The sequence below is a fragment of the Diabrotica virgifera genome, chromosome 6 (genome assembly GCF_917563875.1).
Source record: "Diabrotica virgifera virgifera chromosome 6, PGI_DIABVI_V3a".
NCBI classification, from domain to species: Eukaryota; Metazoa; Arthropoda; class Insecta; order Coleoptera; family Chrysomelidae; genus Diabrotica; species Diabrotica virgifera.
Window position 1 is genome coordinate 225,746,936 of NC_065448.1, and position 15,132 is coordinate 225,762,067.

Sequence of the window (15,132 nt, forward strand, 5' to 3'; positions counted from 1 at the left end):
TTCGCACTATATATTGAGAATAATTTCATCTTAGTGTATGATAAGACATAATCTCCTCACTTATCGCATGTCATCAGTTAAAACACATATTAAAGAGTAAAACCTTCTAGTTTCTTTGTTATTAAAGATATGAGAGAAACTAAAAAAATAAAATGTTCACAAAATATGGGACTACAACATAACTTCGATGTATACTCACCTTTGTACGTTTTCCTTCCTACAGGTGTCTCAAACTTTTGTTTCAGTTAAAACACATGTTAAAGAATAAAACCGCCTATGTTCCTTGTTTCTAAAGATATCAGTGACATTCAAAAAACAAAATGTTTTTGAAATGTTTTCTTAATATCATTCGATTAAAAATTAAAAAAAAATAAGACTAAGTTTTCACTCTAATGGCATATAACATATCCCAGCAGAATGAAAACAATGGGAACCTTCTCTGGTTACACCTCCGAGGCTTCTACAATTTGCAAGCCATACGGATGCTGAGACTAAGGAAGATGAGGGAATTCTACAATTTACAATTCACGTCACATCTGCTCAGCGCGGTAAAGTTCCAACGAGACTGGTTCCCTTCATACTCCACACAGAGTAAATGTAAATCAAAAATGAATAACCATTTTCAATTTCGTTGCAAAACGAAAATACAGCCGAACCATATTCCAGTCCAATCAGAGAGTGCTGCAAGCACCTCTACCGGTTTCGAAACTTATTAGTCTCTCATCAGGAGGCACATATGCTGCTCTCCCTGATCCAACCAAAACAAACCCCAGCGTGCAGTCCCGAATTGCAACGAACGAAATGGCATAGATGCCCTAGCGGCAACTGCTAGCAAAAGACTAAGTTTTCACTCTAATGGCATATAACATATCCCACCAGAATGAAAACAATGGGAACCTTCTCTGGTTACACCTCCGAGGCTTCTACAATTTGCAAGCCATACGGATGCTGAGACTAAGGAAGATGAGGGAATTCTACAATTTACAATTCACGTCACATCTGCTCAGCGCGGTAAAGTTCCAACGAGACTGGTTCCCTTCATACTCCACACAGAGTAAATGTAAATCAAAATTGAATAACCATTTTCAATTTCGTTGCAAAACGAAAATACAGCCGAACCATATTCCAGTCCAATCAGAGAGTGCTGCAAGCACCTCTACCGGTTTCGAAACTTATTAGTCTCTCATCAGGAGGCACATATGCTGCTCTCCCTGATCCAACCAAAACAAACCCCAGCGTGCAGTCCCGAATTGCAACGAACGAAATGGCATAGATGCCCTAGCGGCAACTGCTAGCAAAAGACTAAGTTTTCACTCTAATGGCATATAACATATCCCACCAGAATGAAAACAATGGGAACCTTCTCTGGTTACACCTCCGAGGCTTCTACAATTTGCAGGCCATACGGATGCTGAGACTAAGGAAGATGAGGGAATTCTACAATTTACAATTCACGTCACATCTGCTCAGCGCGGTAAAGTTCCAACGAGACTGGTTCCCTTCATACTCCACACAGAGTAAATGTAAATCAAAAATGAATAACCATTTTCAATTTCGTTGCAAAACGAAACTACAGCCGAACCATATTCCAGTCCAATCAGAGAGTGCTGCAAGCACCTCTACCGGTTTCGAAACTTATTAGTCTCTCATCAGGAGGCACATATGCTGCTCTCCCTGATCCAACCAAAACAAACCCCAGCGTGCAGTCCCGAATTGCAACGAACGAAATGGCATAGATGCCCTAGCGGCAACTGCTAGCAAAAGACTAAGTTTTCACTCTAATGGCATATAACATATCCCACCAGAATGAAAACAATGGGAACCTTCTCTGGTTACACCTCCGAGGCTTCTACAATTTGCAAGCCATAATTGAAAATGGTTATTCATTTTTGATTTACATTTACTCTGTGTGGAGTATGAAGGGAACCAGTCTCGTTGGAACTTTACCGCGCTGAGCAGATGTGACGTGAATTGTAAATTGTAGAATTCCCTCATCTTCCTTAGTCTCAGCATCCGTATGGCTTGCAAATTGTAGAAGCCTCGGAGGTGTAACCAGAGAAGGTTCCCATTGTTTTCATTCTGGTGGGATATGTTATATGCCATTAGAGTGAAAACTTAGTCTTTTGCTAGCAGTTGCCGCTAGGGCATCTATGCCATTTCGTTCGTTGCAATTCGGGACTGCACGCTGGGGTTTGTTTTGGTTGGATCAGGGAGAGCAGCATATGTGCCTCCTGATGAGAGACTAATAAGTTTCGAAACCGGTAGAGGTGCTTGCAGCACTCTCTGATTGGACTGGAATATGGTTCGGCTGTATTTTCGTTTTGCAACGAAATTGAAAATGGTTATTCATTTTTGTTTTAAAAAAAAAATGTTTGTTTTACATCTAAAATTTTTTGGGAAAAAATCTTATTTGACCGGCCTCAAGAGGCCGCAGCTTCTCGGTGATTGCACCGATTCATTTATATGGCCAGCACGCCACTGGGTTACATGTATTAAATTTTGAAATGGCCATTAGTTATTCATTTAGAGGAGAAAACAGCTAGGTATAAACTTACCTTAAAAATCGAGTTTCCTGCATCAAAAAACAGGTGAAGTCTTACTGCTCCGGCACAGATTACTCAAATGAGGTAGAAATGAATATCCACGACTGTTGGTGGTAAAGGGACACTAATTTTAACATTGTCTAATAGATATCAGCAGACAGTTAGAAGAATTATGGGGTACCCGGTTTTGTCCAACTCTCCCCTACCAATATGCTCATCTAAATAGTGGAAGCAGAGCCTATTTTACTTCAAATCAGGCCTGAGGCACTACACAATTTTCGGGCTCCTAAATATGATTTAATAATACTAATAACTTTTTTAAATAAATTAATTATTTAATAGAAATATAGTTGTACCAAAAATTTAAATTTTAAATAAGTTTAAATTTTTATTAACAATAAATAAAATTTAAAAACAATTACTTAAACGTATTATTACAGTCATACCGGTTGAAGGTCCACATTTTTTAAGATACTCAACTGAAATTTAAATTTAAATCGCGGCCTACTGCGAATCCACAAAAAGGGTAATTTTTCTATATTTTACTTCGCGTTAGCTAGATATTGGAAAAAGTTATTTGAAAAAGTACTTCCAAATCTTATTCTAACCCCACATATCAAATTGCATGACAAAATTCGCACTGTTAGTGTTTTCAGTATTTGTAGTCAGAACTCTAAAATTCGTCTGTCCCGTGATCATCTCAGGCCAACCAATTTTAAGTTTTAAGATTAAATAATGAAAAAAACTAAAAGTGAGAATTTTGTTATGAAATTTGGTACGTGGGGTTAGAATAATATTTGGAACATCTTTTTCAAATAACTATTTCCGATATTTCTAACGGGAAGCAAAATATCGAAATTTTACCCTGTTTTTGGAGTCGCAGTAGGCTGCGTTTAAAATTTAAATTTCAGGTGAGTATCTTAAAAAATGTGAACATTCAACCTGCATAACTGTACAAAACTTCACATTTGTATTTATTTTGATAGCCAAAATGCATGGCTGTCTTCGTCTTAAATGCGACACAATGTATATATGTCATTTCCGTTTGTAAATAATTTGGTTGTTGAACCATAAAAGGATAGACTATTCTTTGACAGAAATTTAATGGTTGCTATTGCTGTTATTCGTTGAAAAAGTTTCTGCAATGTGCTTTTTCTTCTAAATAACTTTTTTCCATTAATGTTACAATTTTTCTTGCTATACTACTTCTCTTGATGAACGTACCAATTGATGAAATATATTCAGGAGATCGCGCGCTCATGTTGAATAACTGTCCTATTGATATTTTTTCAGTCATTAAGTATACCTATTAGGTCTGGATCACGCGTATGAAAAAAAAGTTGATTAATAGCAAGCTGAAAATTTGTTAATAGCTTAAGGGTGTCTAGTCGGACAAACTTTGATATATGGGAACACTGGAACAGGGGAAGTTTTAATTGTGGAACAGGTTAAAAATTTGGAACGGTCAGACCACGAAAACGGCTCATGTATTTTGTCCGACAGAACAGACTTAAACTCTTCGAAAAGAGATTAAACTCTCATGCAAAAATCAGACTGCTATTTATCACCAAATGGGCGTTTTAATGAGTGGAACATGAAGAATATGTCAAATGACAGGAATTATGACAGGTGATAAATAGCAGTCTGATTTTTGCAGGAGAGCTTAATCTCTGTTCGGAGAGTTTAAGTCTGTTCTGTCGGACAAAATAAATGCGCCGTTTTTGTGGTGTGACCGTTCCAAATTTTTAACCTGTTCCACAATTAAAACTGCCCCTGTTCCAGTGTTCCCATATATCAAAGTTTATCCGACTAGACATCCTTAAGCTATTAACAAATTTTCAGCTTGCTATTAATCAACTTTTTTTTCATACGCGGGATCCAGACCTATATCGAAAGTTAGAAAAATAATAATTTTCGTGGAAATCAGTTTACAAACGTAACAAGGCTACATTTAGGACTGTACACTAACCACTCACGAAGAATTTATCTCCATTAGCTTTCATGTCATAAAAAATTGCACTTTGCAAATGTCTGGTTTTATTATTAACCAGTTGTGTAACACATTCTCTAATATTATCAATGTATTGATTCGGTCAATTATTTATATTTGAGGCCTATAGAATCAAAACCGGCTAGATACATGTTTTCAGGAGGCTAAAAAACATTAAAAATAAAAAAATTCCAAAAAGTATCAGGCATTTGTCAGTCAAAGGGGCATCAATAAATATCATAAAATGGCACACTAATTTGTCATTTTTCTGCATGCCCCTTACATCTTCAGAAATTTGTACTTTTAGTTTGGATTTACATAGCAGAACGACAAATTTAGGATTTAGCAGGTTTTGATTCTGATGTGCTCATTTATAAGATATTGTTGAAATTCCAGATTTACCTAAATGTTTTGGTCAATCCCCTATATCGCTAGGAAAAGAGTTATTAACATTGTCGTTTTCTATAGGAGATGACGGAGATGTATTTGTGACAGGTGAAGTCGCTTGAAAATCAACAGTGGAGTCATCATTTATCATTTCCTGTTCGTAAAATGAAAGAATTTTGAAAATTTATTTTGTTATTGTAATATAAATAAAACATTTTTGGTGATCTTTCCGGGCCCTATTAAAATGCGGGCCCGAGGCAGGTGCCTCACGGGCCTAGTGGTAAAATAGGCCCTGAGTGGAAGGAAATACCAAGGAAAATAGAGGACTAGGAAGGCAAAGACTATCGTGGCTAAGAAATATGCGATAATGGACAGAAAACAGAGAAGAGTTTGCGATTGTAGTAGCCCACCTCCATTGAGTAGGGAACACTTTAAGAAGAAAATGAAGAAGAAGAAGAAGAGGAGGAAGAAGAAGAAAAAGTTGTAGGATAAGTGAGCGTGAAGAATACATTAAAAGAGAGATTTTGACAAATCACAGAGTACAGTATTAACGGTGTGTTATACGAGTACCTATATCCCTATATCACTTACAGTTTGCAAATTTAGCATTAAAAATTTACTACACTAGCCATAATTCCGAGAAAATATCAAAGCAAATTTGTGTTTTTAACGTCACCTTTCCACCTGTTATATCTTTAATAACACTTATTATTACAGAGGTACATTTATGATGATTGCTCTACCAAACCAAGACTCTTCCTGGACCGTCACTCTCTTCATGCCGTTTACAAATTTCGAAAACCTAACAGACAAAGAAGGAATTTTAAACTTTTTCAAAGACACCTTTCCGGATGCGCTGGATCTTCTTGGAAGAGAACACATCGTTGAAACGTTTTTGAACACCAAGCCATCGCAGTTGATATCCATAAAATGTTCTCCGTATCATGTTGGATCAAAGTTTATGATAATTGGTGATGCTGCGCATGCGGTGGTTCCATTTTATGGACAAGGTATGTAAAAAGTATCTACATATTTACACATAATATTTATCCACCAAATCTGCAGGTGTTTTTGTCGAAAAAAAAACTAACTGTAAGCTTTCTTTTATATTAATTACGGTGCTAATATCTGGTGTTGTCTAGTCAATTACACTTACGGGATCTGTCTTCCCTTTTTATTAATATATTGTCACAAGAAGGCTAAAATAAATTACTTGGAGACGTTTTTAAAGTACAAATTTGGTGGGTTTTCTTCAAACAAGAGGATCACTAACACAAAAATTTTAATTCAAATGTACAAATCATAGAGGCATACATTAACATAGAGTGAGCCTACACTCCGCGCTTCCAATCCAAACACAGTTGTGGTTTTGATCAGATTTCCCTAAGTTATTAAAACAATGCATTCACGCTCTCGCAGATCCACTGACGGATATTTGTAATGCCTCTTTTCAACAAGGAATATTTCCTAGTATGTTTAAACTATCTATTGTAATTCCTTTATTTAAAAGTGGTGATAAAGATGACCTTAACAACTACCGTCCTATAAGTCTCTTATCTGTGTTTTCAAAGATAATTGAAACTCTGGTTTATACTAGAATAAACGCATTCCTAACAAAGCATAGTGTCTTGCATAATTTTCAACATGGTTTTACATTTTCTAAGTCTACAACTACAGCTCTTGCAAATTTCGTCAGCTTAGTGTTGGATGCTTTGGACAGACGAGAGAAGGCATGTGGTTTATTTCTCGATTTGTCCAAGGCTTTTGATACTTTGGATCATAATTTGTTGCTAACAAAACTTGAGGGGATTGGTATTCGTGGTGCAGTTCTAAAACGGTTTACTTCCTACCTAGAAAATAGAAGACAAAAAGTAAAGATAACATCTAATTTACTTTTAAACGAATCAAACACATTGGATATCCATTATGGTGTCCCTCAGGGTAGTGTATTGGGTCCTATACTTTTTATAGTATATATTAATGATATATCTTTGGTAACTAATTCACTGAGTGGAGTTAACATTATCAGTTATGCGGATGATACCAACATTCTAGTCACAGCAACATCCGATCAAAATTTGCAAAATAAAACTACACAGATACTATCCACCATCAACAGTTATTTCTTATCCAACAAACTAGTTTTAAATGAAGAGAAATCAAAGTATATGATTTTCAAGTCAAATAATTTATTAAACCATCAAGCCACTATACAAGCAGCAATAGATAAAACAGACTGCACGAAGTTGCTGGGGGTCCTGTTAGACAGTAATTTTAAATGGTCAAACCACATTTCTAATTTGAAATCCAGATTAAGTAGCGCATGTTATGCATTGAGAATTCTTTCACGTCTCTTCAATACATCAATATTAAAAACAGTATACTTTGCCCATTTTTACTCAATAGCCAAATATGGCATTGAAGTCTGGGGTTGCACCTCTGAATTAGAGCAGATATTCGTACTTCAGAAAAGAGCTATTAGGATAATGTATAAAATGAAATTTAGAGATTCTTGTAGAGGCATCTTTAGACAAAACAATATTCTTACAATTCCTGGTCTGTATATATTTTCGTGTATAATGGATTTACATTGCAAAATTTATGAATTCAATAAATTTCAATTTAACCATGTTTATTCAACAAGATTCAGAGACAATCACTTTATGCTTCCACAACATCGTTCTGTTTTGTTGGAAGGTAGCACAATGCAGCCATAAGTTTCTTTAACAAATTGCCAATAGATATACGAATGAATTTACATCAGCTAAACTTTCGGAGGTGTAATACATTTGTGAGCTAGAGCCATATTCTAAAAATAACTTTTAAGTATGTTTTGTCGTATTTATTAATTTATATACTTTTGTATGTCTGTAACTTTGATTTGTCTCATACATGTACTTTGTACAATGTCGCATGTGATGAATAAATTTGACTTGACTTGACAACAAGATCTCTTCGACTTGTTTGCGGTATCTCTTTCTAGCACATTGTATCGAGAAACTAAGATGACATTAAGTGTGAGTATAGGCACGGAAAGGGAGGACTACCGTCTCAGCTTTACTATGCGTAAGCCAAGCCGCAAACCAAAGAAACATGAAACGAAAAACATGAAACATGAAACGAAAAACATGTTTCATGAAAAGAAAACACTGCTAAACAAATCTCAAAGTCCGCCTACCAATGAAACGAGTGTGATTCATGCTCATAACACATTTTTATTTTCGGAGAGTTTCATAAATGGCCGGACATATATTTGTTTAGCAGTGGTTTATTTCCATGAAACGTAAATTACGTTTCATGGAAATAAACCACTGCTAAACAAATATACGTCCGGTCATTTATGAGACTCTCCGAAAATAAAAATGTGTCATTAGCATGAATCACACTCGTTTCATTGATAGGCGGACTTTGAGATTTGTTTAGCAGTGTTTTCTTTTCATGAAACATGTTTTTCCTTTCATGTTTCATGTTTTTCGTTTCATATTTCTTTGGTGTGCAGCTTGCCTTGAAACAGCACTGATTCAAAGAAAAAAGATGGTATCGTCACAGCTCTGAATGACACTCCGTCTATCATTATTTAAGTCTATGGTACAAATAGGGAACTAAAACTCAAGGTTAATAAATTATTGTGTAGTTGTCTCGTAACTTTCTTCTTCTTAACGTGCCCTATCAAGTCCCCTTGACGTTGGCGATTAACATGGCGAAACTGTCTCTGTCTCGAGCTATTCTAAATAGGTGTTCTGCTTTCTTTATTCCTGTCCACTCCCGGATATTCTTCAACCAAGAGGCCTGCTTTCTACCAATTCCTCTGCGTCCTTCGATTTTACCCATCATAATAAGTTGAAGAATATTATACCGGTCTCCCCTTACTACGTGTCCAAAATAGACCATCTTTCTATATTTGATGTTATCAAGCAGCTCGCGGGTAGCATTTGCTCTCTTAAGGACTGCCACATTTGTCAGCATAGCCGTCCATGGTATTTTCAGAACACGTCTGTACAGCCACATTTCAAAGGCCTCCAAACGGTTAATGGTGGATATTTTTCATGGCCATGCTTCGACACCATACAAGAGGACTGACCAAATGTAGCATTTAATCATGCGCTTTCGAAGTTGAAGTTGCAAGGTATCATTACAGAAGAATGACCTCATTTTTAAAAATGTCGTGCGGGCTATCTCGATTCTACATTTTATCTCTTTATCTGGATGTAGTTGTTCAGTAATATGGCAACCAAGATATTTAAAACTGGGTACTCTTTGAATTATATGACCATCAACATATAACCGTGAATCTTGATGGGCCAAACGGCTAAATACCATGTAGAGAAATCGGTAAATTCGTAGTTTGTTAAGTTTTTCGCCAATATTTCTAAAACTATGCGGTTTAGCATGAACAACCCTCTACACAAAATTGTTTTACATTAAATTTGAAATAAAAAAGGCCCTATGCATAATCTTTCTAAAATGAATGGTTCCAAAGTTACGGAGGTAGTATAGTATAACTGGTCCAAAAAAAGACCTAACCCAAACATCCAAAGTAAAAGTTTTTCTCCAACACCAAAATGTTCTATAAGGTCCACATATTATTCAGTAAAAAGTTACACCATTTTGAGCTTCCGGTTTGGGAGGGAGATGGAAGAGAAGCCGGTAAATTAGTAGTTTTTTTAAGTTTTTCGTCAATATTTCTAAAACTATGCTTTAGCGTAAACAATGTTATGCACAAAAGTGTTCTACATGAAATTTAAAACAAATATGTTCTATACACAATTGTTATAAAATCAACGGTTCCAGAGTTACGGAGGGTGAAAAGTCGAGGTTTTCCATACTTTTTATATTTTTTGGGCAATATTTATGATATAACTATACCAAAAACCCAGACATCCAAAGTGAAAGTTATCCTCCAACACCAAACTGTTCTATATGGTCCACATAATGTTCAGAAAAAAGTCACACCATTTTGAGCGTCGGGTTTGGGGGGGAGAGGGGGGAGAAATCGGTAAATATAAAAAGTATCGAAAACCTCCACTTTTCACCCTCCGTAACTCTGGAACCGTTGATTTTATAACAATTCTGTATAGAACCTTTTTTGTTTTAAATTTTATGTAGAACATTTTTCTATGGAACAGTCCTTACGCTAAAGCATAGTTTTAGAAATATTGACAAAAAACTTAAAAAAACTACTAATTTACCGAATTCTCCCCCATCTCCCCCCCAAACCGGACGCTCAAAATGGTGCAACTTTTTACTGAACAATATGTGGACCATATAGAACAATTTGGTGTTGAAGGAAAACTTTTACTTTGGATGTCTGGATTAGGCCTTTTTTTGGACCAATTATACTATACTACCTCCGTAACTTTGGAACCGTTCATTTTAGAAGGGTTATGCATAGGGCTTTTTTATTTCAAATTCAATGTAGAAAAATTTTGTGTAGAAGGTTGTTCATGCTAAACCGCTTAGTTTTAGAAATATTGACGAAAAACTTAAAAAACGACGAATTTGCAGATTTCTCCCCCTCTGCCCCCCAAACCCGACGCTCAAAATGGTGTGACTTTTTTCTGAACAGTATGTGGACCATATAGAACAATTTGGTGTTGGAGGATAACTTTCACTTTGGATGTCTGGGTTTGGGTCTAACTATACCATACTATATACATTGTGTCTGCGTAACTTGGAACCATATGGGAAACTTTAATATCAATTTTACGAAAAAAAATCGTTCTTTATAAAGTGCTCTGCATAGTCTAAAACCTAAGACGCGATCATCAGATATCAAATTTTATTAATAGTATACGAGGTATGCCACAAAATATGAATTTCGCTCAAGAGTAAAGTGTCTTTATATTTCACAATATCAAAAATTGTTATTAAAAAAAGTTGTTTGTGATTAAAAATTATTTTATAATCTGCATTTACAGCCTTCTAACCGAAAAAGAAAAATTGAAAATTTTCCTCAAAGTACGTGACACCCAACATGATTGTTATTATTAATTTTACAAAAAAAAAATTATTCTGCATAGTCTAGCAACTAAGATACAATTACAAGATATCAAATTGGTATGTCACAAAATATGAATTTCTCTGAAGAGTAAAGTATCTTTATTTTTCACAATATTGAAATTTGTTATTATAAAAAGTTATTTGGAATTAAAAAGTATGTTTCAATATGCAATTTCATCCTTCTAGTTGAAATATTGTGAACTATAAATGTATTTTACTCTTGAGCGAAATTCATGTTTTTTGACATACCTCATATAAAATTGAAAATAATTGATATTTTATGATTGCATTTTAGTTTTTTGACTATTCAGACATTTTTATAAAGGATAACTTTTTTCGCAAAATTAATAATAACGGAGTTATCTTAAATAAACATGATGTTGGGTATCTGGAATGTAAGGAAAATTTTCAAAAATTGTTTTTCAATTTGAAAAGTCTAAATGCATATTATAACATAATTTTTAATTCCAAACAACTTTTCTCAATAACAATTTTCGATATTGTGAAATATAAAGGCACTTTACTCTTGAGCGAAATTAATATTTTTTGACATACCTGGTATATTATTGATAAAATTTGAAATCCGATGATTGCATCTTACGTTCCAGACTATGCAGAACACTTTGTAAAAAATATGGTGTTTCCCATATGGTTCCAAGTTACGCAGACACACTGTATATTGATCGTAGTCGTTGTTAAAGTTCGTTCAATCAGATTGAAATTTTGATGGTTTGTTTATTTTGATATAATGGTTTGGATTTATGTTACTTAGTATAAATAACACATATTCATAAAGTATTGGTAAATTATCAATAATTAACCTAATTTCTTTATTTGAACTAGGTATGAATGCCGGTTTTGAAGACTGTTTCTTCCTAAACGACTTATTGGACAAAAACAAAGACAACTTCGAACTAACCATCAAAGAGTACAGCAAACTACGACTGAAAAACACACACGGAATATCCGATTTATCAATGTACAATTATTTAGAAATGAGAGATTTAGTTAACACTTTTGGATTCAGAGTTAGAAAGTCACTGGACCATTTTTTGTATAGAATTTTTCCTTCATCTTGGATTCCATTATATAATTCTGTTAGCTTCACTACCATGGAATATCAGGAATGCATTGAAAACAGGAGGTGGCAAGACAAAGTAAGTTTGCCTGAATAATTATCTCTAAACTGTTATTATTGGACTGTTCTGATGGTGTTGATCTCTGAAATGATATTAAATCTTAATTGCCTTTCATTTACTTTCGTTCTTACTCACGAATTGAGTACTAGGAATCAAAATTCGTTTGATCTTTACCTAGATAAATTGACGTATGGTGGAATGCATATCGTAGATTCCTCATCTCTATTTATTTATCGCCCATTTTTCTTGTAAATTGTAGAACGATCGGGAACAGGTAAAAACCAGAATTTGTTTCCGATTTAAGAAATCTTCTATATTTCTCGTTACTTTTAATAGATGTCGCTATTGACAGTTGGATTTGGTTTCGATTCAGAGTACACCACAGGCTGTTCTGAAGACACCAAGAGGTTGAAACGTACGTCAACAGATGGTAATGGTCTCTGAAACGAAATTAAATCATAACTAAGATAAAAAAGGGTTCAAGGCAGGTTTTGTTTATATTCGATTCAGAGTTGGACCACCATCTCCATATAGTAACTATTTCAGCATCCTTATGCATCATCAGTGAAGATTATGCAGTCACAACTCTGAAGGGAATACAAACATTCTGCCTCTTTTAAAGCAAACCATCGCGATGCGATGAACCCGCCTTTTGAGACGCAAAACAGCGACATCTCTCGTATTACGAGGAAAACGAAAAGCCCTAGATACAAAGTTTACTACTTTTTAAACAATTAGAATAATTGAAATAAAAATATAATAAACAATATTTTAAATCCAAGACTTTTCGTTAATAAACTGCTTTCTGGCTGCATCCCATATCTCCGGATTTTACAATATATAATCACATAGAGACGACGAAATAGGAGAAAGCAAATAGAGGACACTTAGCCCGGCCGCACATCAAAGAAACATGAAACGTAAATTACGTTTCATGGAAATAAACCACTGCTAAACAAATATATATCCGGCCATTTATGAGACTCTTCGAAAATAAAAATGTGTCATGAGCATGAATCACACTCGTTTCATTAGTAGGCGGACTTTGAGATGTTTTTAGCAGTGTTTTCTTTTCATGAAACATGTTTTTCGTTTCATGTTTCATGTTTTTCGTTTCATGTTTCTTTGGTGTGCGGCTTTGGCTAAGGCCACGCATTTACCTTCTCTTCGTCTAGGAAAAGGACCGAAAGACAGTTTCTAAATACTTAAAAAGTAGTAAACTTTGTATCTAGGGCTTTTCGTTTTCCTCGTAATACGAGAGATGTCGCTGTTTTGCGTCTCAAAAGGCGGGTTCATCGCATCGCGATGGTTTGCTTTAAAAGAGGCAGAATGTTTGTATTCCCTTCAGAGTTGTGACTGCATAATCTTCACTGATGATGCATAAGGATGCTGAAATAGTTACTATATGGAGATGGTGGTCCAACTCTGAATCGAATATAAACAAAACCTGCCTTGAACCCTTTTTTATCTTTTTCATTTTTACTCAATTTGTGAGTATTTAGAAACTGTCTTTCGGTCCTTTTCCTAAACGAAGAGAAGGTAAATGCGTGGCCTAAGTGTCCTCTATTTGCTTTCTCCTATTTCGTCGTCTCTATGTGATTATATATTGTAAAATCCGGAGATATGGGATGCAGCCAGAAAGCAGTTTATTAACGAAAAGTCTTGGATTTAAAATATTGTTTATTATATTTTTATTTCAATTATTCTAATTGTTTAAAAAGTAGTAAACTTTGTATCTAGGGCTTTTCGTTTTCCTCGTAATACGAGAGATGTCGCTGTTTTGCGTCTCAAAAGGCGGGTTCATCGCATCGCGATGGTTTGCTTTAAAAGAGGCAGAATGTTTGTATTCCCTTCAGAGTTGTGACTGCATAATCTTCACTGATGATGCATAAGGATGCTGAAATAGTTACTATATGGAGATGGTGGTCCAACTCTGAATCGAATATAAACAAAACCTGCCTTGAACCCTTTTTTATCTTTTTCATTTTTACTCAATTTGTGAGTATTTAGAAACTGTCTTTCGGTCCTTTTCCTAGACGAGGAGAAGGTAAATGCGTGGCCTAAGTGTCCTCTATTTGCTTTCTCCTATTTCGTCGTCTCTATGTGATTATATATTGTAAAATCCGGAGATATGGGATGCAGCCAGAAAGCAGTTTATTAACGAAAAGTCTTGGATTTAAAATATTGTTTATTATATTTTTATTTCAATTATTCTAATTGTTTAAAAAGTAGTAAACTTTGTATCTAGGGCTTTTCGTTTTCCTCGTTTTCCTCGTAAATCATAACTGTTTTTCATTTGTTATTATTTTGATCGTATTCATTGTTATTTTAAATTTGTCTTCTTCGAGTCCGATGGGCATCATGAGCACTCTAACTTTTGAAACAACTGCTCTAAACAGTTGTGTAACATTGCAACATTGCATATTATCTTCTTAGAATTATAATCCAAGATATTTGTCTTCTTTCCACATTCCATTTGGTCACTATTTTGTCTTGGATGGTGACTCGCAAGGTTATTCCTTTATGGTTATGGTTCTTCTTCGTGTTTGTAACGTGATCCACCAATGAGGTTTTCAGAATACTTCTATTAGACGTCCAGATCTCAAAGGAGTTGTTGAGTTCTGTCATCGCCTTTGACGGTGGATGATTTTCTCATTTAAAATTTTAGGCTTAACATTTACTGAGCACCCTAGAGCACCTAAAGGGCTAAAGCTATCTCACAGCTATTAGCATATACTGACATTATTTTACTAATAATTGTCACCTGATGGTACCTACTCGTCGGTTTAATCGAGTTCTCAACAACCTTGAAACATAAATGGTGAGACTCGAATTGAATAGATTGATTTTATGGTTATCATTTTGTTTGTATTGTTTTATTTTATTGTTTTCCTTTTCAGGTGCTTCGTCAAGTTTTTATGGCTATTGGAATTTTCCTCGTAGTATTTATATACTTACTTAGTTTAAAATTAATTCCATAAGTTGTTTCTTTTTTAACAACTAAGTGTTATCAATAAAAACATATGAAACATTTTAATAAACTATTTGCATATTTATACTGCTTTTTATTAGA

At 34.8% G+C, this 15,132-nt stretch overlaps 1 protein-coding gene across 2 annotated transcripts in view; it reads left to right on the forward strand.

Moving 5' to 3' along the window:
* LOC126887295 (kynurenine 3-monooxygenase) overlaps positions 1 to 15,113 on the forward strand; it is a 33,069-nt gene extending 17,956 nt beyond the window's left edge. For both annotated transcript variants that reach the window (XM_050654707.1, XM_050654708.1), the window contains 3 exons: positions 5,638 to 5,930; positions 11,764 to 12,077; positions 14,960 to 15,113. In XM_050654707.1, coding sequence (XP_050510664.1) covers positions 5,638 to 5,930; positions 11,764 to 12,077; positions 14,960 to 15,040 — 688 coding nt within the window. In that variant the 3' untranslated portion in view covers positions 15,041 to 15,113. The remainder of the gene's footprint in view (positions 1 to 5,637; positions 5,931 to 11,763; positions 12,078 to 14,959) is intronic.
* The last annotated feature ends 19 nt before the right edge of the window (positions 15,114 to 15,132 follow it).